The sequence below is a fragment of the Neodiprion virginianus genome, chromosome 5 (genome assembly GCF_021901495.1).
Source record: "Neodiprion virginianus isolate iyNeoVirg1 chromosome 5, iyNeoVirg1.1, whole genome shotgun sequence".
Lineage (NCBI taxonomy): Eukaryota > Metazoa > Arthropoda > Insecta > Hymenoptera > Diprionidae > Neodiprion > Neodiprion virginianus.
The window spans coordinates 26,056,909-26,082,169 of record NC_060881.1 but is presented as its reverse complement, the minus strand read 5'-3'; the positions used below and the strand labels follow the sequence as shown (position 1 = coordinate 26,082,169).

The 25,261-nt window shown below is 43.7% G+C and overlaps 2 protein-coding genes across 9 annotated transcripts in view; one reads left to right on the top strand and one right to left on the bottom strand.

Moving 5' to 3' along the window:
* Nucleotides 1–19,610, bottom strand: part of LOC124306056 (steroid receptor seven-up, isoforms B/C) — a 98,529-nt gene extending 78,919 nt beyond the window's left edge. For 2 of the 3 annotated variants that reach the window (XM_046766178.1, XM_046766179.1), the window contains exon 1: nucleotides 17,552–19,610. In XM_046766178.1, the coding sequence (XP_046622134.1) occupies nucleotides 17,552–17,876 (325 nt within the window). In that variant the 5' untranslated portion in view covers nucleotides 17,877–19,610. The remainder of the gene's footprint in view (nucleotides 1–17,551) is intronic. The other variant, XM_046766180.1, reaches the window with a different exon arrangement.
* Nucleotides 1–25,261, top strand: part of LOC124306054 (GPI mannosyltransferase 2) — a 205,076-nt gene that overhangs the window by 118,498 nt on the left and 61,317 nt on the right. The gene's annotated exons all lie outside the window — the stretch shown is intronic.

The following is a 25,261-nucleotide window of genomic DNA, read 5'->3' as shown; positions in this document are numbered from 1 at the left end:
CTAGTTTCCGATGTTGAACTCTTTGTTGTAACTTGTACAATCAAACGTCAATTTCTTTTTCGTCTCTTTGTAATCTGGTGTTTATGAGATTCTATTTTATTAAAAAAATTCAGTCCAATGTTAACCAAAATTCGTTTTAAAATCGGTTTGTATAACAATTTTCCAAAAAATTCCGCCACCGATTAAAAACGATTAGTAAAATGTTAATCAGGGTAATTACATGCAAACTATTACAAAGAATCGTTTGAACTTGTTTTTTTCTTTTCTCCAAAACCTCAGACAGTTCAATGATAAAAGTAGCTTTACTCTTGTCTTGATAACGAGGATGAATACACATCGTGGGTGACTTTAACGCTCGTAGAAACAGGCGAGAGATACCGCTTGTAGTGATCTTGGAAATGCAACGACGATCGTAATAACGTTTTTCCAAATTCTTAACCACACTCTTTCCGATTTGAATTCACTCGAAATTTCATACCATACGAGTCAATTTTCCGCCACCCAATTTCTTTGTCCATGACGATTGAGGAAAAATTGTCTAAACACCACTCGTTGACAAATCTGACTTGCGAATATCGAGTCGATCTTCGTGGATGCAGGTTCAAGTTTAATCGGTGATTGATAATTTGTTGCTTCTCCGGGGGGTAAAAAAGCTTGCTAAAAAGGTACAAATACCAGTGCTGTGGGATAAATCGGCAGTATCGATAGATCCTTTTTTCAATCAATCGATCAAAAGAAGTTGCCAATCGGTACAGTAATCGACACGATCGAATAATCGGTTAATTGGAAAAACGATCGATCGAAAAAAAGTCGATTAATCGCACGGAACTAATTTTTATACAAATTACCATTCCGCGTTCGCTTCCTTCGACCCAATCAATCACCCCGCATCAAAGATCGATCCGATCAATTCGACTTCGCGTCTTTAAAACGCGCGGAATGAAAAGCTGGGCGACACGCGTGCCGCGATGTAAACCCATGCATAATGCATGCCTGCATCTCGGACCGCTTCCGATTGCTGCACAGCGGTGAGAATAATCCAGCGGTATTGCTATATAGGATAATTAAGACTTGGGAGGCAAACGTCGAGACGCATCGTCGCTTCACGTCGCATGGCTTGCACAGGTGCAACAGCGCCTTCGAACGCCACCGATCGGACGCAGTCTCTGGTTAATGAATTGCCGTCACTGGCAACATACGCCAAGAAATCGGGTCATCCGATGCGAGCCTATGGGTTAGCTTTATAAACGCGGGGTGTCGACGACTCGTGTGTTCCACACCCACGATATATCTCAGAACGCACACGCACGCACGCAACTGAAAAACACAACCCACACACCCCAAGACGCGATTCAATTTAACAAACGGCGAACCTTCGGGCAATAACTAATAACTTCACTTCACGTCGTAAAACCACACGTGAGACCGGCTCGATCAACGGCCACGGTTTAACCTGAGCGCAAGTTACATGGGTATAATATGGTATACCTGTGATATACATATATACATATATATATATATATATATATATATGTATATATACATACGTGTATTACGGTATGCCCGGTGAACCTACGTCCGCACCCTCGACAGGCGATCCTAAAGTTGCCCTCAGGCTGACACCTGATTTTCACACTTATGATTTTTCAGCCAAAAAAGGATCGTTTTGTTTTTCTTTTCTGTTTTTTTTTTTCTTCACATACCGCGTGGAGGAAAGAACGACGATCTCGGATATTGCGCTGAACAGACTTATCGGACATTCGATTGTGAATAGCTGGGTTTTTTTTTCTTTTTTTTTTTTCTAAGCGGTATTATTGTTTGACACTTTTTTTTATCTCAACGGTCGAAAGAAATTAGCTATTTTTCCAAGTCCAGCAGGCCGAGTTTCATTGCTGGTGTCTGGTTTTCTCATTTTTAATAATATTTCAACGTTACCTACGTCATGAGGTTGTATATTTTATTTATTTTTATTTTTTATTTTTATGAAGATGACCTCTGTTAAACTTTGACGCCTTTTGTACTTGAAACAATATAACTATGATCAGGAATCAGAGTAGAAGATGATACCATTAAAATTGAAAATGATAATTTACGAACCGGAAGATTGGTATTTTTTCTCATATTTCTGCAGGTTTTGTTAGTTTTAGAATTCTCTTGAGCCAAAATATATCAGGTCTGGAACGTAAACGTAAATTTTTCATTTCCAAATATAAAGATAGTACGTGCCTATCGGCAATTGAATTCAAACTATCCTGACGCAACGATAACATCTGATCTTCGGATTTGCCATTAAATTCGAATCTTACTCATTGTGTATTTTTTTAACCCTGACGCGAGACTTGGATGTAGAACAAAAATTGCCTGGCACATACGTAAATAAGCGTTTTGAATCAAGAAATTCAACGTTAAGAACAAGGTGTTCTTTCATTTTTTGTTACAGTTCGACGTAAATTTTAATCCGTCAGTTAAATCGCCAGATTTATTATACATAGGCGTTTTGAAAACGTATACAGTGGATTTGTACGAAGTTTGTCACTCGTTGGTGTAATTCGATCTAGCCACAGCCGTAAATTTTCCACTCGCGTATCATCGCCCGACAAATCGCACTGGAAAACTACCGCAGTATTTCTACAGTTTACGATCACTGTCCTCTGACGAAGTATACAGCTCGTACAAAACGGCGAATGTGAAAACTAACGAAGACAGCGAATACCATCGACTCACTATTGAACAGTGCCGAAACCTGTACCAAACTTGAAGTAATTCGTAGTTAAATTGCAGTACGCAATTACTAATTGAAAAACGAGCGTGAAATACGAAGCCGATTTTACTGCGAACCGTTGGCGTTTTCGGTGAACAAGATGATGAAGAAGAACTGGGAAAGACACCGAAGAAGACGAATGTAGCGGGTGTCTAGCATGCGCATGTCCTGTTTCTGTCCCGGGGAGTCGTCGAGCACGTCTATATGGTCCTGGACTTATTGCCGCTGGCGCATGCGTCCCGGGGAATTTTGCCCTGCTTCCTCCGCCTCGAAGGGTTGGGAGGATTTCGATTGAAAACGTCGCGCGCCGACGGAAAGAAGTAGCCATAACTACAAATTACATCGTTACACGGGCATTAAGCGACGCGCCGTGCGGTCAGTCAGTCGTTTTGCAACCCATTCTCCATGTGGGTGCAACGTCACTGATTCCGAGCAGTAAGTGCAGTTCGGATACTGTTACATCGTTCGCACTCGATCGGCATTACGGACCTTCCACGAGTGTTCGTACGTATTATTGGCCCGTCGTTGAAGTTTTACCGCGTCGTTTGTTGCTCATTGTTGAGAAATCGATGCGGAGACCGCAAATATCGACCTAACTGTCGGAGGATGCCTATTTCGAACGCAAGTTCATCGTTTCAGAATTCATTGCGAACGGTGAGAGAAGTGTGGGGTTATTTTGTCTCGATGATGGAATTCAACTGGCGGAAGTTGAAAATTACCGATAGATCGTTTGTTGCATCGAACATCGGTGTGGACGATAAGTAGGAGCTCAAGTTATCAAGCAATCGCGGTAACTCCGCGTCATAAACGTTCCACGTCCGATTAGTCATACGATTTGGCGAGAATTCACTGTATTTAACGTATGAACAAAGGACGCGGATTATCACTTCGGTACGTGTTTCTCTTGGTAAGCCGTTAAGCGGTTGAGCTTCGTTTTCTAAAGTTGAAAATCTACGAGATGGTATTAATCATTCTTTCCTGCATCGGCCAATTTGTTTGCGATGAGAAACGGGCCGATAAATTTAACGCACCGGTAAAATATGAGGAGAAAAAAGTAATTGGGTAGCGTGTAAGGAAGGCGCGAATAAGACTACATTATAAGTCCGAGTAAATCTGCTGAGAGGGGGGGGGAGAGAGAACGATTATTACGGCAGTATAGGTATATTTATATGATTCTAATGAGAAGTTGATTTAATTTTAATAGGTCATGTTTATTATAATGGCAAACCGGGATGCAGTAGTTACGGGCTACGGTTACGGTATATTCGCGTATGGTACGCCTGTCGCAAACTGATTTGCGTCGAGGTGGCTATGGCTGACTTGCTGGATGGCTGTAACCGTTTCGCTTCTTGCTCAGCACTGTGCCGGTACCAGGACGAGGGGCGCGCTTGGCGACCCATTAGTTTGCCGATTAGGATCAATGTCCTTGGCAACTCGATGCATTATACTCGCTCGAGTCATGGACTACTCGGTAGGTATAACAGATGGATAAATATAACTCGTTGCAATTCCTGCAACGGTGACTTTCGTTCGCGCTGCATGATCGAGCACCGAAGTGTAATTAACTCTTTCTGGATCCCGATTAATCGAGGTGAGCATTTGGTTTCGGCGACGAGTGTCTCGGAGATGAATTCTGATAGACGAATTACTTGGAGATGGTGTTAAGCGGCAAGGACCACGCGAGAGGCTGTATATTGTGTACAACGTTGATTCGGAAACACGATCCGATCGGAGAAGCCGGCTGGTTAGTGATTGCCGTGGCTATAATAACGAGAGAAGATAGCCTGCCTGGATGGCTGGCTGGCTGGCTGGCTGGCTTGAATCTCCATTATATTCCGCGTAGATAGGTAACCACTAACGGGACGTGACGTTAATGAATTTTTTTTTCTTATTTTATATTTCTCATCCTCTTATACGCCTCTCCTGAGTATCAGTGGTGGTGGTAGGTGGTATACAGGTGGGTATTGTAAGCGTTGCGCTGGAAGTAGAAGTAGAAGAGGAAGACTCCACGCGCAGGACAAGTTCATTATTTTTAGAACTGACGTTTGCCCATCGATTCCTCGTACCCGACGAACACAAAGACGCGTCTATACACGCTTCCGAGATGCTACATTGGTGCTTTGGTGATACTTAAAGTCGTAAGAGCAGTCTAAGGAAGGGACCGTAAAACGACCGGTCCAATCGTCACTACGGTAGCAAAGATAGGAAATGCAGGAAGACAGGAAAAGCATCTGGTGCGATGGTAAGAAAAAGAAGAAGAAGAAGAAGAAGAAGAAGAAGAAGAAGAAACCCAGACGTCATTATGACGTATATTTGCAGGTCGACGTTCGCGGTGAAAGTACAAAAATTTTTCATCCCGAGTAAGGGTGCTATGACGAATTCTTCGCACCAGCGGTATCCTTTGGAACATGCTCCAGTGTCATGTGGGAAGATGAAGCATGCAGAGGTGTTGGGGTTAGAAATGATGAGGGATTCGAATACCCCGGTAGTGTGTGAACTCTGTGGGGGTTAAAACACTAGTCGAAAGAAAGACAAGATTGTGTAACGGGGATAGAAGTAAGAAGAAGAAGAAGAAGAAGAAGAAGAAGGAGTGTGTAGGAGTAAGTGAGCGGGCGGTGGGGGGCGAAGAGGTGAGCAGGAAGGAACTCTGGGAGGGAAGCGAGCGGCCGACGCGGTCAGTAACGTTTCGAGTCGAGCGCGTAAAATTAACGACATTGTTATAATTAATTAGCGGCCGTTTCTACGGGGCAACAATATAGAGCCGCGCGGGGTTCGTTAGCGAGATAATTGGTCACAGAGGATGCGTTCGGGCAAGCAACGTTAATTCTACGTCTCCTTGAGGAGCGCGAGGATACACCATCCAGCACACTCCCCACGTCCACCAACATCGTGGTATTAAAACGCGGGTACACGCATTGCATTACACGGTTTGCGAATGGCGTTGCTCTGCGCTGCGAGCGAAGAATCGCCTTATGGTAGGTGTAGATGTATACCGGGACAATCTGTTGAAACTTGATAATCGACCGCGCATGCGCGAGATTTATCGGTTGTTCGCGCAGGCTGGCCATCCCGAGTTTTCAGCTGTCAAACTGTTTCTGACGGCGATGCAGTTGATACGAATTTTCGAGGTTAGAATCTCAAAATAATTGAGGTCGTGACTCGGAGAGGTTTTGGAAAGCATTTGTTATCGGGTCGGAAAGTTGATTCTTTAAAGAACGGTCGGAACTTGATGCTTACGCTCTTTGAAAATTCAAACGTTCACATTTTGCGTACGTTGGCTCGTCTGCATCGCAGACAAAAATATCGCTGCGGGAAGATTTCGCCGACCAATGAGATTGAATTATTTGGCGCACGCGCTGTTGATTTTCAAGTTTCAAGAGATTGTCCCGGTATGTATAATACGTACTACGGGTACAAGACATCGGTGTGAAAAGTCACCTGGCAGCAGAGCCAGCGGCGAGCCGTCGACTTGACAATAATTAATTTCGGTGCCAACGTTCAATGCAAACGTGATAATGTATGGAGGATGATACCGCTGATGTACCTGAGTGAAAAAGTGACGGAGTGGAAGGTACCTTCCTACCTACCTACCTAACAACGTATGCACGTCTAAGGAGGATTTCTCCGATGTGCCGTCTCGTAGTTAGAAATGAGATTAATAAGGATTAGCAAAGACGAAATAATACAATATGATCTCATTAGCGCGATTAGCCTGCGGGCATGGATGTCTGGCTTCTTCGTTTGGAGTGGGGCAAGACGTAAGTCTCACTAAGTAAGTATAAGACTCGCTGGGGAATAAGAGACCGAGAGAAGCCCCGTAGAGTATCTCAGACCGCAATTCGAGAATTGAATTTCCTACGCCGTAGCGTATAACCAACACGGTGTCCGTGTGGCATCCTCTGGATTCCCCTTCCGCCGTCTCGTTTCACCAGTCAAACGTCTCGCCATATTTATGCAGAACTTTAACCTCTTCGGTGCAGCGTGTCAATTGCCTTACTCCATCGGCAATGTCGCGAGCGGTACATATTTTTTTTTTTTTTTTATTTCTTCTACCAGACATATCGCACCGCCTTCTAACCGCTCCGTTTCAACGACGAGGAGAGCTCGTACAACGGATAAGATACTTATCTCGAGACGACCGCGAGTCGGTGTATCCGGGGACGTGTAAATGTATAATCCAGGACAAATAATATCCCGTGTCTTAAGCACTAGTTTACCTGGGCCACGTAATTACTATGATCGAGCCAGCGGACATTCTTAAGCAACTCTGCTGCCCTGGCTGCTCGGCAACGTTCGCCTCTTTGTCCGTTGGTTCCTAATAAAAACAGGCGGACAGAATTCTTTGGGAAACGTGCTTTACGGTGTACCCTCGATTTGTTACCGCACAACTCATGGGAGAAAAGCGATACATTTTTGTACGCGGATCGGGATTCATCCGCCGACGAATGAATGTCGGACGTCCGGTTTACTTCGATCGAGATATCGGTTTTCCTCTTTCATCCCTCCTGCGATGCCGGAGACACGGGTACAGGACCTGGACCAGGTTTCGAATCGAATCTGGGGGGGGGGGGGGGGGGTCGCTACGAGAAAGGCGTAATAACAGGTTAGGGCTGAACCAGCGTGTGAAACAAAGCACCGCTTTATGCGGCTCGCGTTCAGGATCATTTCCGAGACCGTCCAACAGGTACGGGGTAGAGCAGCGAGCTCTTCGCAGGACCGCCAGGACAGCTCTCGAGGACCCCGGGACGGGACGCCGGACGGGTTGGGCGGTACCCTTGCAAGGAGTATCAACTGGCTATCCTCATACTTCATCTAAAAACCCGGATCGTAGGCTCGTAATAAAAAGAGGACGTTGTATATGGAGCTCGGTTAGTGATAATTATAGTACATCGAGACGTCTCGACTAACATCGGAGAGCCTCGGTGGTCTGAAATGATCAAATCCGTGATTCGTGGCGAGGCTATAGAGGCGCGACGTTGGTATTATTTCACGATGTGCTATAAACTAGAGAACAAATCGGGGTTGCTGGCGTTAATTTTTCACCGTCAATGAGAAGAGAAAACTTTGAAGGATCTACGCAGGAGGTGTTACAATTTTCAGTCTTCCGTGAGGTCGATTAATCATCGACGCTCAGACGATTCGTCAAGATACTTAATTGGAAGTATTTGGCTAGCAATACCGATGCAGTAGGTATAACGCGTAACGACATCTCTTTGATTTCTAGACGTAGGTATTCCTAGTTTCGAAAGCAACGTACGTGGATACCAATGACGAAACGCGAAACATCGACGAAAGGATCTTGAAAACCTTGATCCGATACGCGCGGAGTAATTTTTTTGACCTAAACCGAGAGACGGATATCAAGATACAAAAGTCTACCAGTACCTACGCAATTGGAAGAGATAGGATCCGCTCTAAATCAAAACGGTTCGTAAAGAGCTTGGCGTGATTGTACTCGGTTAAAAGTGGAGGACTATTGGTTCGGGTAAATTGCTTTTGAGCTGATCATTGTCGGTGTAAATGTCCGACGAAGGGTTTCGGGTGTAGCCGGCTGCTGCTCGTTCGTATCTGCACGGATAGCGGTGAAGTCGTGTTGGGATCAGAGTACGTCGAAGAGGAGGTCCCAGGATTCTGTAATCGGTAGATTAATGTCCGCCGCTCTAGGTGCCCTCAGCAACTGGCAAACTCGCGCCGGATCGCATATCGCACTGCAGGAGTCAACCGGACCTTGTACCGCCGTTATGGAAACCTTATTTGGAATCTTTGCCGGACCCGACCGGACCCGCTGTAGACCGCCCTCCGAGATCGAAAGCTCTGTTCTAGTTCTCGGGCTGTTCACGGCTTCCAGATTCATTCCGGCAGCTTGCTTCGGCTGTATAATACACGTCTGATTTAGTGCCGTTGGCTCGGCGGAAACCGAACCATTTTTATTACGACCTCAAACCTGGACTCGACTTATCAACGTCTCGATTGCTCGTTATACCTTGCGGCTCCATTGTGAGAGCAGTTCGGTTTCTGAGACCAGACACGAAAGTGGATTTGGAATGGTTCTACTTCGTGGATACGTCAAAGTATGTTCAGGACTTTTGACCACTTGAACTTTGAATGTTTTCTTGAAATCTCGCGAATGCTCGAGTCTGTACTTTTCCGAAACGAGGAAGCTACCAAACTTCGTAAAAGGTGCAGGACGGTAAAGAATCACGACTTTATCTATACTGCTGAAAAAATTGCACTGCTTTGACCGTTGAAGCGGTTGAGAATAAACAGTGGCGAAATACGCCAACACAAGTAACCATTGGTACCTAAAGTAGCCAAAGTTTTTCACACGGTCAAGCCGCGAGGTTCCGAGGCCAATAAATCTCGAATAAAACGCGTCGATTCGACGGAGTTATGGCTTGAGTCGGTACGAGGTAGTACAGGGGTGACTGTAAGTATAGAGGGTCGCCTTAATGACAAGTCGAAATATTTTGATTAATGACCCGGCGCAGCGAGCCGTGTGGCAGACGGGCCCAGTTCCCGGTTCCCGGTTCCCGGTTCCCGGTTCCTTCCTCCATTCACCGTATTGTGCGGTGTCTTATACCTAAGCTCAAGGTATCCCAAGCGAGGTCCGAGGCTCGGTGGTCATCTTGCATAACGGCCCGATTCCAGAACCGGCCACCCTTTTAACTTTTTGTCCCCGACCCCTAAATCCGATCTTTATACGTACGCCACCGACCGAGGAGTAGAGCCGCTGCCGCAACGCTTATTATACAAACAAATCCAACCGAAGTGGGCAAATAACCGGGATTTTCATGCCGAAGAATGACCCTTGGCTAAAAGTGCCCATGGGAAAAGTGAAACGGCGCTGTTGTACTTGCTCCGTGTCTCAGAAAACTGGTCTTGATACTACTTGGGTAAGTTTCTCGATCGGTTCGGTTGAGAATTTTTTTTACGCTCCTTTCGTACTCACGGATCAATAATTTTTCAGTTTTACTACACCGGTGTCGGGCCAACAATGACGACGATCGTAATCACGATGCGATAAATTTCTACTCGGCTTCTTCTTCGCACAATGGACGAGACTGAGGATAAGGGGATACTCGAAGACTGTTGAAACGGTCGATTTCAATTTGTACACCGCGTTTTATACCCACTTGGGGTTACTAATTTATGGACGGTTTTCTACAGTTTCGGTATAATTGCACCATTCCTACCTCGGGTCCGAAAACTCCCTCGGGGATATTCGGAGTACCGAGTTTCGAGGAGTATTGTAACGATTCCGTTTGCGGCAGAGAGTCGCGAACGAATAAATCGAAACATTCTTTTCACCACACTTCGATAGAAGGTTCGTTTTTCTCGCAGGAGTCAACCTTCTCCCATAAAAAGCAAATATCAAACCACAAAACCAAAAAGGAAACGATTTCCCTCCCTGAATGCTCACTATAGATTGTTTGATTTTCAAATACGGATTACTAGATACACGTTATTATTAATTATATGTTTCGTATACTTTATAGGTATATATATATATATTTATGCCAAAATTAATTCGATTAAATTCACAAGTTTTTACGTACAATGCCTTCTAACCTCTGATTTAAACACATTCTTCGCTATAAAGTTTGACGTTTTATATTGAATTATCAATCAGAAGAGTTTCAGCATACACTGTAGAGAAATACGGTGTTAAATACAGAAAAATCTCTTTTGTCACAGTAACTAGAAAAATTCAGTGAAACGAGTATCGTTAAAAAAACTGTTTGAATATTGTTGGAATTACGAAAAACGAGGTACGCCTAAACATTTTGCGCTATCGTCGATTCTTTTTTCGTTATTGCAACGCAAAATCAGTTTGTTCGATTTACTCAACTTTTTTAGTTAAACAAGGCTTAAACGTCAATTTATCGTTGCGCGAGCATTAAATTTTCGCAACAGTTGCAAGAAAATATAGCAACGGTGCTCGTAATGACAAAGAATAGTAACGGATACCAGACTTTCCGGCAACATCTAGAAAACTAATTTTCACTTTCTATCAAGAACTATATTTTTCGATTGCGGTAAAAAATGAAAATAGTCAAGGACCGAGCGGTAACCGGAACTAAAGATTTCTCTCAGTGATAGAAGTCCGCACCGTTTTTTTTTTTTTTTTTATTCATTTTAATACCAAGTGTCAAGGTGTCAAGAATCGAACGATTTACACCGATGATGCTTAATTTGACATTAATCGTTGCGGACTTTTATCGACGCCGTGAATTTTCTGACAGTGTATATACGTGTATAGTATATCCCTATGTAGGTGCTTTTCCATAATACACCGATGCGCATCGGTGGCGTGTTGTAGGAACATTTCGACGCTCATTGGCACAACGATGCTGATTGTCGGCGATCACTTTATTACGTAGCCGGATTGATTTTGATGTCAACCGATGTCAAACGATCGCGAATTATCGTCAATTTGTCAAACCGCGGTTGTTCGCGATGCGACCGACTGATTGAGGGGTGGCCCAGATTGTCACCGGGTATACACACAATGTGCGTTACACGCACTCTCTCTCTCTCTCTCTCGCTCTCTCTTTCTCTCTTCGTCCCAACACCCTCCGTATGATATATTTTCACGTACGCGTGTACGTTACGTGGCGCTCACGCATCGTGCACATACCGGGACAATCTCTTGAAACTATACATACAATGCGCATGCGCCAAATAATTCAATCTCATTGGTCGGTGAAATCGCCCCGCGGCGATGTTTTCGAATAAAGCCAATTTTCAATGAGCATTAGCATCAACTTTCCGAGTCACTATCTCGACTGTTTGAGATTCTAACCTTAAAAATTCGTATGAACTACATCGACGCCAGAAACAGGGTTTGACAGCTGAAACTCGGAGTGGCCAGCCTGCCCGTGCAGCCGATAAAACTCGCGCATGCGCATTATATGTATAGTTTCAAGAGATTGTCCCGGTATATGCAGCAGGTTAGCAAAGAAGCGACGGTGACTCACCGGCGTCTCACATTCTCAATAATTTATCATCACTTGTATGCCATAATCAAAGGCTGCACGCGCTTAGCGTTGAAATACAAAGCTTTTAGTGGATTTCAAACTATGGGACACGTGCTGCGAGCTTTCTTATTTTCACATACTTCGTTACCCTGGTGATATTGAGATTCTTTGTTTCTGCGGGATTCGATCGGGCGAAATGTAAATCGCGAGTCTGAGATATGAGAAAAAAAAAAAAATAAAAAAAGAGTCGAACAACCCGTAGACAAGTAGCCATTATATTCTGTCGACGTTTCGGTGTCGAACAGCACAGAAGCATGAAAAACTTTCTTACGAGAGAAAAAAAGAAATGAATAAAAAAAAAATAAAATACACACACGCGCGCATTATCATTCCAAATCGCCCAAAGCTTCTAGCGCACTTGACAAAAATCCTCGGAGACTGGCATGGTTTCTTTTTTTTTTAATTTTTGTTTATTTTTTGTTTTTGTAATTTCTTTTTATTTCTTCCTTTATTCAAGTACAAGGTACACGCAACGCGATGATTTGTCATGCATACACGAGAGTTGGTTCGTTGCGTCAGCTTAGACAGGCTTCTCTTTTTCCTCGTTTGCATCTCATGCTCTCATCATGCAGCGTGCGTATTACATGCGTACATGTATACACACATGTTGTATCCGTACTTGAACACGCGTGACTTAACCGCGTAAAATTTTTTAAGGATACCATCAGTCGTCAGGATCTAAATACCAACTGGTGTCGGAGCGAAAAGGTGAAACCTGCCGGAGTATTCTTATGCGAAAAATTACAAACAATTACGACTCATTGCGCTTCATTGCGGCATGCGCTTTGGGGTGATTAAAAAAATTTTACGAATCACGACGCGTATGGGCGAAGAAAAAAACTAATTGTGTCGCTTACGTTTGCCCGATCGTAAATTCAAATACTCTGCATTAATTTATTGTAAATCAAATTACGTTTCTCTGTTTTGTTTCGAATCGAGATTTAATGTCGTTTGAAAATTATGGTTTTAAATATTTTCTTCTTACGCTTGCGATCTATCGATGAAGAAGATTTGCACAATTGTCCCGGTGTTGTAGAAACGCTGCGACAAATGTCGGTGAATTTCATCCTTTGCAAATATATGTATACACATATGTATATGTATGTATAATGTAGAAATGTACCGACGACGAATTGACGAGATTTTTATACCATTGTATGACTTTTTTTTTTTTTTTTTGTTCATGCGTAATCATTGCATCAGACATTTCATCACGAATGTTAATAAATACCGCTATACATATACGTATAGGTACACCAATGACCTCATTGGATTTTCGTCGACTCATCATGGACTGCACGAACAACTTCAACTATAAATATATCACACGAAGCTGTAAGGTGATTCGGAAAAAAATAATTCACCATTTTCCACGGTGGCATCCCCTAAAAAATTTTGTTCAAGTCAAAAGAAAGATTTTGTGAAAAGATGAGCGTTCTACGGTACGTGTAAGATCGCGTTCATTTGGTTTTTCACTTTTTCAACACGTTGCAGCATTTCAATTATTACTTCTTTCCTGGCATTTATACTCGACCCGAAGATCAGGATCCATAACACAACGATACATCGTCCCGGAATCTTGTTCGCCTGAATTAAAAGTTCGTATCAAATTATAAATATTTTATGAGATTGAATTAATAACGAAAAGGTCGTCAGGATACGCTTCGCAAACATCAATCTGATACTTGATATTTTACAATCGCGGGTCTTCTTTGCGACGTGAATTGATATTGTGATCGATGCCAGCAATGAAAAAAATTAAATTTACTCACGATACTAAGTAAATGTTGAAAAATTGTACAAAAGTGAAAAAAATCAACCGGACGCGATCTTCCACTTAACGTAGAACGATCATTTTTCGCAAAATCATTCTTTCAAGCGCATCGGTGGAAAGTCGCAGATTACGTTTTCGGAAAAAGCCCGGCCTTACGCACGCCAGGAAAGAAAGGGAGCGAATGAAATTCGTAACGAAAAAAAGAAAAGCTCTGAAAGTAGGAGCATGTATACAACGGGATTGATAGTGAATAATTCGTAGCGTTGAGATCACGGGGGGTTGAGGGCATTAATCACGTCGAACCACGCACTAAATCACTCGTGAGATATAAATTACAACGCCAATCTGGTATCAATAAGGAGTAATTCGGGATAATAGGGCGTGTAAGGATGAAGGGACGGAGCGGCGGAGGAGGAAGAAATAATTCCTGATCTTCCTCTCGCCGAGAGAGAGAGAGAGAGAGAGAGAGAGAGAGAATCTCGGGCAAGTGTGTGCGACCGGCGGTAGATTCCCATTAACAAGGATATCGGTCGATGCCTCCCCGAGTTTGTCTTCTTCCGTCTAAACGCGACTCCGTCCTTTTTCCCGTTCCGTAGTCCCTAATTTTCTGCTCACCGTCGCGACGCGTTTTTCTTCGTTAGGCAGCTGCCGCCAAGCACTTTTCTGTAGCACTCACACACTCCGAACCACTTCCTCTATACTTCTTGTTACACGCGATAAATAATTCACCGCGTTTTCGCGAACACTACTGATCGGATATATATATATATATATATATATATTATACACCTACCTCCATCAATGACGCGCGTATATTCTCGGCTAACTTTGCTGCGTCACTCCCCCGCGTAAAATATCGCTTGTTTGTCAAACTGAATACCGAGTCGTGTAGTATTTTTCTTATTGTACGTATACGGTCGTTGTTTCCGAGTGTAAATCATTGTCGGTATTTAAAAAAAATTAAAAGCGCGGACAATTTATCGACGGATAGACGATTTGGACACTTGACTTTTGTGACAACGTTTGAAAATTATACCGTCATTTTGAGTACGATTTTACAGTTTTGATACACCGCTCAGTTTTTTTTTTTTTAAATTATTTTCATTTTTTAATACAATCGAAAAATATTGTTTACAGGAAAGTATTTTCCTGTAACAAATAAAATTTTTCTCAGTGTATAATAATTGTTTTTCACAATACCTTTTACCGAGAGTTAATTATTTTCATTGAATTTGAATCGTGGAATTTTTTATCCACGTAAAATAATAATACTGGATTACGTCAACGGTTCGTTCTAAATATATTTTTGGGACAAAGCGGAATAGAATTTTTTCCCACACAAGTTTGTCTCGTAGAAAGATTTCGATTACTTGCAATGTTTTACGCCATCTTCGAGTATCCTTCGGAAATAGAATATACGTAATTTCTGCCAAGTAGAAGTTAGGAAGCTACAAAAAAAATCTCTCTCTCGATTTCTTCAGGATTTGATTTTCTTTCCCCCTCGCTCTCGGTTACGACTATTTTTTCTATTCCGCGTTCACTTCTGATTTACTTGTATCACGGCTAATTGCAACGTGCGTAGCTCGTCACTCATAGAGTGATTAATCTCATTGACGACATCGCTGCGGCAGCGGAATTAGTGCGGGATAAGAAGCGAAGATGAGACGGGATGAATAAAATAAGAAGAAGGACGTCGAGCGGGAGGAAAAAGGAAGTGCGCCGGTGATTACATCGTTATTAGACCCTTAACAGATGTAAAAATGTTGAACCTTGCATACCTACCCACCTTTAAGCTACCATCCAACCCGACTCGCTCCCAGCGGGTTATTAATGGCGCCTCTTTGTTTTTTTGAGACGTGAGTCGTGAACACGCGGTGTATATTCACGCCTTGAATAAATTAATGCACGCCGCATGCAACTTCTCAACCCCCGAACCTTGACGGGTCGAATTAGGTGTCGAGGTGCATTCAAATGCGAATGAGCTCCGGGGCATACATGGCGAAGTGACAAATTGGGGAACAGGTAGAAATTCTACGTCAATTCTGATCCTCGTCCTCGGACTTTTAACCTATTATTACTACTGCGCGGTGCCGAGAGAATGGTACGAAGAAGAAAAAAAAAAAAAGAAAAAGAAAAAACTGGTCTGGATCTTTAGACGGATATTTACCCTTCTACCCTTTATTTCCCTATCCGGTATTCAGGGTGCGTGTATCGCTATTGTGCAACGAAATCTCGCGGTCGGTTTCTACGGTGTATGATGATGAAAAAATTTTTTCATACCTCGACCACATTATCACATAAATAGATAAACGAAGTTTCGTTAGCGTCGATTTTTAATCGATCATTTTATCGGGTTATCAAACTTTGTCGCAACTTATTTTTGTCACTCGATTATTATACGGTTATATTGATTGAGGTTTAGGTAGATATAACCGTTTAAAATTTGCGTGATTTTTTTTCTTCTTGTTTTTCGGTTTTTGTTTTTTTTTTTTTTTTTGAACTTACGCGTATCTTCAATTCGAGAAAAAAAAAAAAATAAGAAATTATCGAACAACCAGTTTAAAAGGAAGAGTGTAATAAGGGTTGGAAATTTATGATTTACGTGAAATTTATTGATCACACTATTTTAGCACATTATCATTACCTCGATGATCATTATTCGGTGAATTTTTTAGGTGATGTGACACGTTAAAGTAAAAATTTCTAGTTTCCTTTTTTTTTTTTTAATTTTTTTACGAATCTTTCCTTCAAACGTTTTCTTTGACAGATTCTTTACCGCGCTCCGGCTACACGAGTTCTGAAAAGAAAAGACCGTTTGTTCCGGTGCTACTCAAGCAGAGAATAAAGAACTTGGTTGATATGCTGCAGTTATCCGCATCAAGTATAAAGATTTGGCCGATTTTTTCGATAAAAAATGATATCATTGAGCGTTAACTAATGCAACAGAGATACTCGAACTAACCTTGAAACCTGAACTCTCCGAGTCGTTTGCTATTTTAGAGATTGCGGATAAAATATTGTAAAACGAATATTTCCCGAAATTAAATATAATTGTTCACAATTATCAGGCAGCGCGCATTTGAGGAGAAACAATTTTACGCTTGTTTCAGGATGTTTTTCATATTGTATGTAACCGCATTGGAAACATATTTTTAGGTGTAAACGATACGAGGAATTGATCGTGACTTTGCACAGATCTTACAAAAACCACGTCGCGAGATTTGTCAATCGAATTTAAATCTGAACGAAGCAGCTAATCGAAGATATTTTCAAAAACGTGACAACTGCAACGGCGAACGTTTGGCGAGCCTGTTAAAGCGGAGCTTCAACGTACAAAGAATGTTGTAAAATTTTCGCGCCGTGATCACAAGCTAATAACACTAAAATTTTCCGTTCCATCGAGTAATTTCGTTTCGGCGATAACAGGTGTATGCAAAAATATACCGTGAAAAAAAAGAGGCGTCGAGGATTTACATAGAATATTTTTTGGTACCAATATTTAAGAACGTTATCATCCGACGTTCAAGTCCGAAATTGAGTACAAAAATTGGGTTTAAAGAAGGGAAAACTTGATACACAGAATTTAAAAATGGCGAAAGTCGAAGTACGGAGAGGCATAAGATTAGAATGGTTGAAACGTAGAACGCCAAACTGTTGAATAGAATCGTCACAATTCCTACGGATAACACGCATTTTGTCTTTCGGTACTTCGATTTGCCACACATTAAATTTTCCGTACTCGAAGTTTCCGCATTTCTAATTTCTACGATCGTAAGATTTTCGCGTCGGTGAAAATTCCAATCCAATCGTGTTAAATCCCGGTTTTTTTTTTTTTTTCACCCCCGCCAGAGAGTCCGTTTGACAAACAGTCGAAACCGGGCTGCTCGCTGGTTCACCGTCGGTAAATTATCCGTCCGCACATCGTATAATGATAAAAAAAAAAAAAGAAACGAATCGTCTGCAACGCATCGAACTCACCCTCGCAGGTGAATTGTCCGTAATGTTTGCCGCTGCTCTTGTCCCCGCAAACGACGCACTCTATATTCGGCGATTTGTCGGTCTGCGAGCTTCCGGACTGCGAGCTGTTCGCCTGACTTCCGGGGGTGGTGCTGGGCGGCAGTGGATCCCTGGGGGTGAGAACGCTACCGACGGGAACGAGGGCCGTTATGTCCTCCGGGGTTGCGGACGGGGTCAGGTGCGTTGGCGGCATCGGCGGGGGGGGCCCCACCTGCAGGGGCCCCCCGCCTATAGAGGCCCCGGGATCCCGCGAGGCCCACGAGGGCGGCGGGGCGACCAACGCCATAGAGGCGGAGGTCCCTCGCGATGAGAAACCCAGCTCCAACGTGGTAAACTCGGTATGTGGAGGTACTCGCGCAGGAAAAAGGGTCGCCGTCGCGGGCGGGTACGCCACCCCGGCCGTCGCCAGGGCGTCCGCGCCTCCCGACCCCCCTCGAACCACCCTGAAGAATTCGAGGCTACGATCGATGAAAACTGCGCTTCCCGCACCTCGCGATCGAGGGTATCGATCGGCCTCTTCCCTTGCGATCCTTGCGCTTTTACGAAAGTTCCCTCGACCTTCTTATCACCCAGGGGGGTGGGGGATGGTTTTTTTTTTTTTTTTTATTTTTTTATTTTTTATTTTTCCTCGTTACTTTACAAGTCGATGAAATATCTTCAACACTTTCTCCACGATACGATTCGAGGAACAAACAAACACTGCAATTGAAAACCGAACCGCAACGTTCGAGTACCTAAATCAAATTTTCCATCACACACGATGCACTTTTTTTTTTTTCTCCTTCTTTCTTTTCTCTTATTCTTCTTCCACCGCGATTCCGAACGTTTCGTACAAACCTCGTGTACACATAGGCGAAATCACTCGGGACACTTTTGCTTTTTTTTCTTTTTTTTTTTGTTTTTTTCTTTACTCCGCAACGCGTTTCGTTCACACCGTGTATCGATGTTTCACCAGAGATCTCTTACCGCGCGTTGACGTGTTTCTTTTTTCGCATGTCTCCTGGAAACTCGACGATTATTTTACACAGACGCGGATCGTGGAGGATGTAATAATGAACGAAACGGGAATCACGACCGGTCGAACTTTCTCGGACGATTATTACGACAGGTTGGAGGTGACACTGATTTAACCTGGTATATTATTTGCGCGGGAGTGTTCAAAACGACGGCCTGTCGTTTGTCACAGAGGCAACTCCACGTGTTTCCCGGGTTTATTTATCGTGAACGTCACGCGCGCAGGACAGGTTTCGTTAAAACCAAGACACGAGCGGTAAACGCGGATGGTACGTTTAACGTTTATTAGCGTGTAAAACGGTGAAAAACAAAACACCAAAGGTTACAGGTGACGCGCGTAGTTTGATTGTACTGTTAAACGTGAACGGCATCGCTCGTTCTCGCCGCGTGTATAAAATTTTCACCGCCGATCGCTTTCGGTGTAGGATGGCAAAAAAAAAGTGAAAGAAAATTTAACGAGCAGAGAGACGGTTGGATAAGAAAAGAAAAGAAAAAAAAAAAAAAAAACAATCGAACGACTATTTTGTTAAAACTCTAAAACTCGAAGAAATCTTCGATAAATTTGAAAAGTGAAAAAAAAGAAAAAAAAAGGAAGAAGCGAGAAAGAAACTAGCAAAGACAAATCTGCGAAAAACATACTTGGCGTTACGGCGCTGAGGCGATTAAAAAAAAAAAAAAAAGAAATCTTGAATTATTCGTAAAAAAAGAAAATACACGAATTTAAGGAAAAACGCACCGCGCACACTGTTTTTTAGCTGTTTATTTTATACATCGATACGTTTACTCGCGATCCGGCAAACGTTGGTTACTTTCTACGATCGCGTCGACGTCAAGGACACGGTCGGAGTATGTACAAGAGGTCCGTTTCAAAGGGATGTCACCCTTAATGCGGGGACGCGGCCGGTTAATAGCCCTCGGTCCGTCTCTGTCTTGAGAGGCTTTAAGAAAACAACCGGGACCTCGAGGACGACTATTCTTGTGGCCGACCAAAGACCGACTGCCGTCACCGGCGACCCCTGACACCGACCTGGCCCCCCCACCACCCGTAACCCTCGCAGGTTTCTCGCGGCACAACCGGTTTCCATGACGACCGAAGGTGGGGTCGAATCTCGGTCTCGCCCCGAGCCAACTCTCATTGGCTCCGACCCTGCCCTACCCTTACCACCGGCGATGCCCGCGATACCCACTTCACTTCACTTCCTACGAATCGACAACGCCGACCCGCGCTGCTCCCTGCAACCTCCGCTCCGCTCCGAGCGCGTCTCGTTTCTCTTCCAACCTCGTCGAGGGGACTCTTCCTCGGGTCCCGACGCTACCCCCGGGGTCACCTTGCGTCGTTACGCGTTCGTTTCGACCGGGCGCGAGTCAAAATTGAGACTAGGGATTCTCCTCGGTGTGCCGCCGAGGAGGATTTCATTTTTTACGGTAACTGGGAAAATTCGGTGAGACGGGTATCGTTGTAAAATACTGTTTGGATATTGCTGCGAAATCAGTTTCTGAGGTTTACTCGACTTTTTTTGTAGCCAAGCGAGGCTTTGACGTCGATTTATCGTTGCACGAGCGTTAAAATATAGCAACAGCGATCGTGGTGAGAAACAGTAGCAACGGGTACCAGACTTTACGGTAACGCGTAGAAAACTAACTTTCGTTTTTTACCTGGAACTATATTTTTCGATTGCGGTGAGAAATGATAATGGTCAAAGGGACTTGGCGGTAACCGGAACTAGAAATTTCTCTCAGTTTGGTCGTAGAAAAAAAAAATCAACAAAAAACACACGTGCTCTCGTCGTTTGGCGATGGGAACTCGTCGCTGCTTCGCTACAGGCCGAATTTAACATACAATAAAATGGGATCGGGGCTCGAAACTTGGAAGGTTCGATGTTTGGAATGGAAAATAAAATCACGAAAGATTAATTTGTCGAAAATGAAAATTTTACCGGAATAAAAGAACTTTGCTCAGTGTTAAGAATAGTTGAACGAAGACTGGCGATAACTAACCTAACCTAACCTAACCTTACCTAACCTAAACCTAACCTAACCTCTGTCTGTAAGAGATTAGTCAGCGTTCTCTTAAGTGTGTCGTCCCGTTCCGACTTGGTTTAGAAATATCGTTATAACTGAAAAACTTTTGATACGGTTGTAACAAAGTATAACGTAAAATCAGGCCGTTGTAGCTGTTGATTGAAAAAATCAGAATAAAAATCGGTCCGGTAGTTCTAGAGTTTTGAGGAAACATTAAACGTCGGAAAGACTTGTCGAGTTTTATTACCTAACAGTGCGGAGAAGAAGAGATGAGAAAATGGTACTTATGGTCGCTTAGGCTTTCCTCCACAATTACCGCCACGTTCTTTTTCTCTGGTTTACCTTTAGTGCGGTTTTTTTTTTTAACCGCTAATTCAGAGGCGGAGCGTAACAATCGTATCGTCGAGTATATTGTATATGTATACAGGCGTGTTGTGACTTATTGCGAAAACCGCGTCACGTAAACTTCCATGAAGCTTACAGGCGTTTAACGAAAGATATATATATATATATATATAACGTTCTCGCAAGGAGGAAGTGATATATATATATATGTATATATAGACATTGTTTTACATTATACCTACCTTGTTGTGCGACCGGCGCGTACAAAAAACCGAAAAAACATGCGACCCGAGCGGGTAAATCAGAGTGATTAATGTTTAAGAGAGACGAGTAGACGCGTAGAGTTTTGTAGGTACCAACGATACGGCTCAGATTTAGTCTGATAAGACAGTTTTAGTCCCCTCTTCTCCGCCCGAGCGGACTTCACAGCTCGCCTGTAAACGTCGCGCGACGAAACTCTCGCGTGGAGGCGAAACTCCTCGAGTCCAAGGCGTCACGGACGCGTTATTCTCCTGGAAATATTTGCGCGGCAGCTACTTCGCCTTCACTCCGGAGGCCAAAACGTTGTAGCTTACCTCGCGTCGCCCGGTCGAAGCCAGGACGAGATGCGCGGGGGTGGTTCGGGGATCAGGTCAGATACGGAGGGCGTCGGCCAATGGCGACGCCGAGTCAAGTAGGGTGCGAAAAATGGGCCGAACCCGCCCCCGGGGTGGGATTCCTGGGGTTGACGGCGACCCGGCCACCGGCCGCGGGTCAGTCGGGTCGCAGCCTTCCGCCCCTCGAGTCTTAGCTCAAGCCCCGTTGCCCCCGGAATTTTTATACGCACGTCCGGGGACGAGGTTCGGTCGATGCGCTTTTTGCCCCGCGGGAGCTTCTTCTTATTTTTATCGCTACGGTATCGCGGTGCGATCGTAACGCACGTACGAATAATCCGCTCTGTCCGTAAATAGGACTTTGAGACGAACCTCTTCGCGGGCATTCTCGAACGAGATGTTTAAATAGGTACCCTGGCTTCGGTCGCTGTCTTTTAGTCCTCTTCTTGAACCGGTGTCAATTATTTGCCCTTTGACCGAACCTAGCGTTAAAAGTCACCGGTGACGTCGAGGGTCAGATTTGGGCACTGGCCAAACGATTTTCTACTCTCTTCATTTACACTCGCTCAACGATCCTCTATCTGCTACTATTTATAAACACCTTAGTCTGATCTCATTGTATCATTTGCAGATCCACTATACTCTTACATTGCACTTCTGTCGATCGTTATATACGTATACAGACATTGCTGCAGCGTAGATATATATATATATATATATATATATATATGTATGTATGTATACGTACCAGTTGTGGCCATATTCGTTTGGAGTAGTCGGAGATTACGTTCGTTCATCTAATACGTAAATACTTATTTTACAAACAGCAAGGTGTAACGCGTGTTAAAAACATTTGGCAAAGACTTACTCAAAGACGGAATTTAGTTATGAACGGAGTAATGGAAAAGATCGCAGTCAAACTCTGGTAGATACGAAATTTTATCAGGGTAGCCGAAAGTTATGTTGTAACGAGAAATACTCCGATACAGAATGTTTAACAATCGCGAGACTGAAGTTAGTAACGTTAGTGTAACGAAACATCAGAGAAAAGTTTACAATCATTGTGCAATTTTAGAACGACTCTCAAGAATATGGCTTTTGTTTATCATGATTTAAGGTGCGAAGTAACGATGTTTCCTAAACATGCATCGTTACAGTAACGTTACTAACTTCAACCTCTTTAAATAATTCTAGGTATAAAGTTGACCGCGTGTTTGTCGTTTGCATACTGGATTCAACACTGGATTATAATGTTAACAGTAGAGGATAATCTTAAACAGCATTCCTTGTATAATATTACGTATGCTGTTGGCTACAAGACTTGAAAACAGTCTCGCACTACGTTGGTCTGAACACGATCGGTACTTCTACTAGGATTGCTTTCGGTATATAACCTAATGAAGCCGATGGTAAGAAGTCCTGTCAAATGTAACGCTGCGTGGATATTACGTTTTTTTTCCCCTCCCAGTCTAGGTACCTACGCATCGTGTTCGTTGAATTTTGGTAAAAAAAAGAAACTTTGTCGAGGCGAACTCTGTAGACGAAAAACGTGATATTGTCGCCCTAATAATAATAGTCGCGGAGAAGGAGAAGGGGAGAGGGAGGGTTGCGGTTGCGGCCGACTAACAGCCGCAACTCAGGAGAAATCAGGGGGTAAGTCTGTAGTGGTCGAGGGTGGACGAGGGCGGAGTGGCGGTGAAGGGTGCCGAACAATGCGTTCATTCAATGCGACCCAGATATGATTACCGGAAACCATCCCGTAATTACTTTTTGTACTTCGTCGCCCGTGCCGCCGCGCTTCCACCACTACTGTATTGCTATTCTCACAGCTACCCCGCGCTCTCTACATCCCTTGGTTTCGTGGCCACTTTTTTCACGCATTAAAGCCCACTACTCCCTGACGAGCCACGGTAACTTGAAAATGAAAATTTTTCGCTACCGCACGTTCGCTTGTTCGTAATTGGCTTACGGTCGACTCCTCGATCGAAGTTGAAATACGAGCGTTTGCGATTCGTTCGTGATCCACGAACATATTAGGAAATCTAACCACAATGTGCGCGCACGCGCAAACTTGTTTGTCCGATGCACGCAAGCGTTTCGAGGTTATGTTGACTCGGATGCAGCCTCGCTACATTTTCGATGTTTGAGGTCTTCAACGCAATATTGCGTAACCTCGAGATGAATTTCAATTTTTACAGCTGACATCTCGCCCCGACTGAGTTGGCCAGCCTGATTAGCAGACGAAAATTCGGCGCGTGTCGGCTGAAACTACCGATCCGAGCTCATGATTTCGCGCATGCGCACGCGGGTGCTCAAGTTTTCTCACACCGTAACGGTGCAGTCCGTGGATTTGAGGGGGTTAAGCCAGTTGAGACTTGAAGAAGAAGAAGCGACGAAGTATAAAGCTTCGGGTACCTAATATTCGCAGCGAAACTGTTCTAAGAGCCAGATATTGCTGTCATCCGCCTTCTTAGGAGGAGGTAATCTCGGAGGCACGAAGCTTGCGTCACATATATAACTACATGCGCGCGTGCCTTTACGTGGGTACGTCTTTGATAGGTTTATTACCGAACACGCCATAGCTTGCGGGTAAAAAGAGGAGTGTGCGGAAAATATCAGGAGAGATTTCGCAGCGGTTCTCTGCGCAGTCATAAAAAAATCGTATCGTTTTTCCATACCGTGGATGAATGAAAAAGGTTTGAATAAATTAAAACTTTCCGCGACGTGTTATGGGAGTACTTGTACGGTGTTTTCCAATCGATTTCAAGCCGAGTTACCGCTCATCTTTACCCCGTAGACTCTAATCCGTTGATTTTTGTTCGACTTATGCAGACGTACCTTAAAGTTTTACGCACGCATATCTTGATCCTCGGCTGCGTTGTTGAAAGCCACTGTTGAGCACGAAGGGCGTGGAGGCCGCGGGTGCCTATATTATGAGTGTGTTCATATTTCCTCTGTTGCCTCTTCCTTCCCTTATCTTCTCCTTTCTCCCGAGTCTCTTTGTTCGCACTCTTTCGACTGTTAATGCCGCGAAATTAACTCCGCAAGAGAGTTTAAGAACCGCGGGCCCCGGGCCATGGCATTGTCCCTGCGGTGGTATTATTTTAACATTATCTCCGTTTCCCCCGGCCACCCACTCCCCCACATCCTCCTCCTTGCTTTTAATTAATTTATTTATTAACCCCGCACACTCGGCTCGATTTATCCCTAGCTACCCTGCCTCGTGTACATATATGTATATATATATATATTGGTCGAATTCTATGGATTTCGGTTTGTAATGTCGAATTCGGAATCAAAGGTAGGACAAAAAAAAAATAAATAAATAAATAAATAAAAATTTCAACCGCGTTATACATCCGAACAATCCTTGCTCCTTGGGGGGGGCGTTTTGAATACGAGAAACTAACCGAGTTTGTAACGAATCTAATTAAGCCCTTGGGTTTAGATGGGTTAGTATTTAACTGCCGAGGTTAAGTGCCAGTTTCGTAATATAATTAGAATCTCGGCTTCTGCGGCGGGGCTGAAAGAGCTGCCTTTTTCTCTCAGCGTCTCGGATTTTTATCTCGAAATTGTTTAACCGTCGGGAAAAATTTCGCGTGGGTCACTTTCGCGGTATTTTTCACAAAAAAGTACTTCGTCACTACGTCGACTCGTATACCAATATAGTTGAAATCCGAACTTGACCGAAGAATCT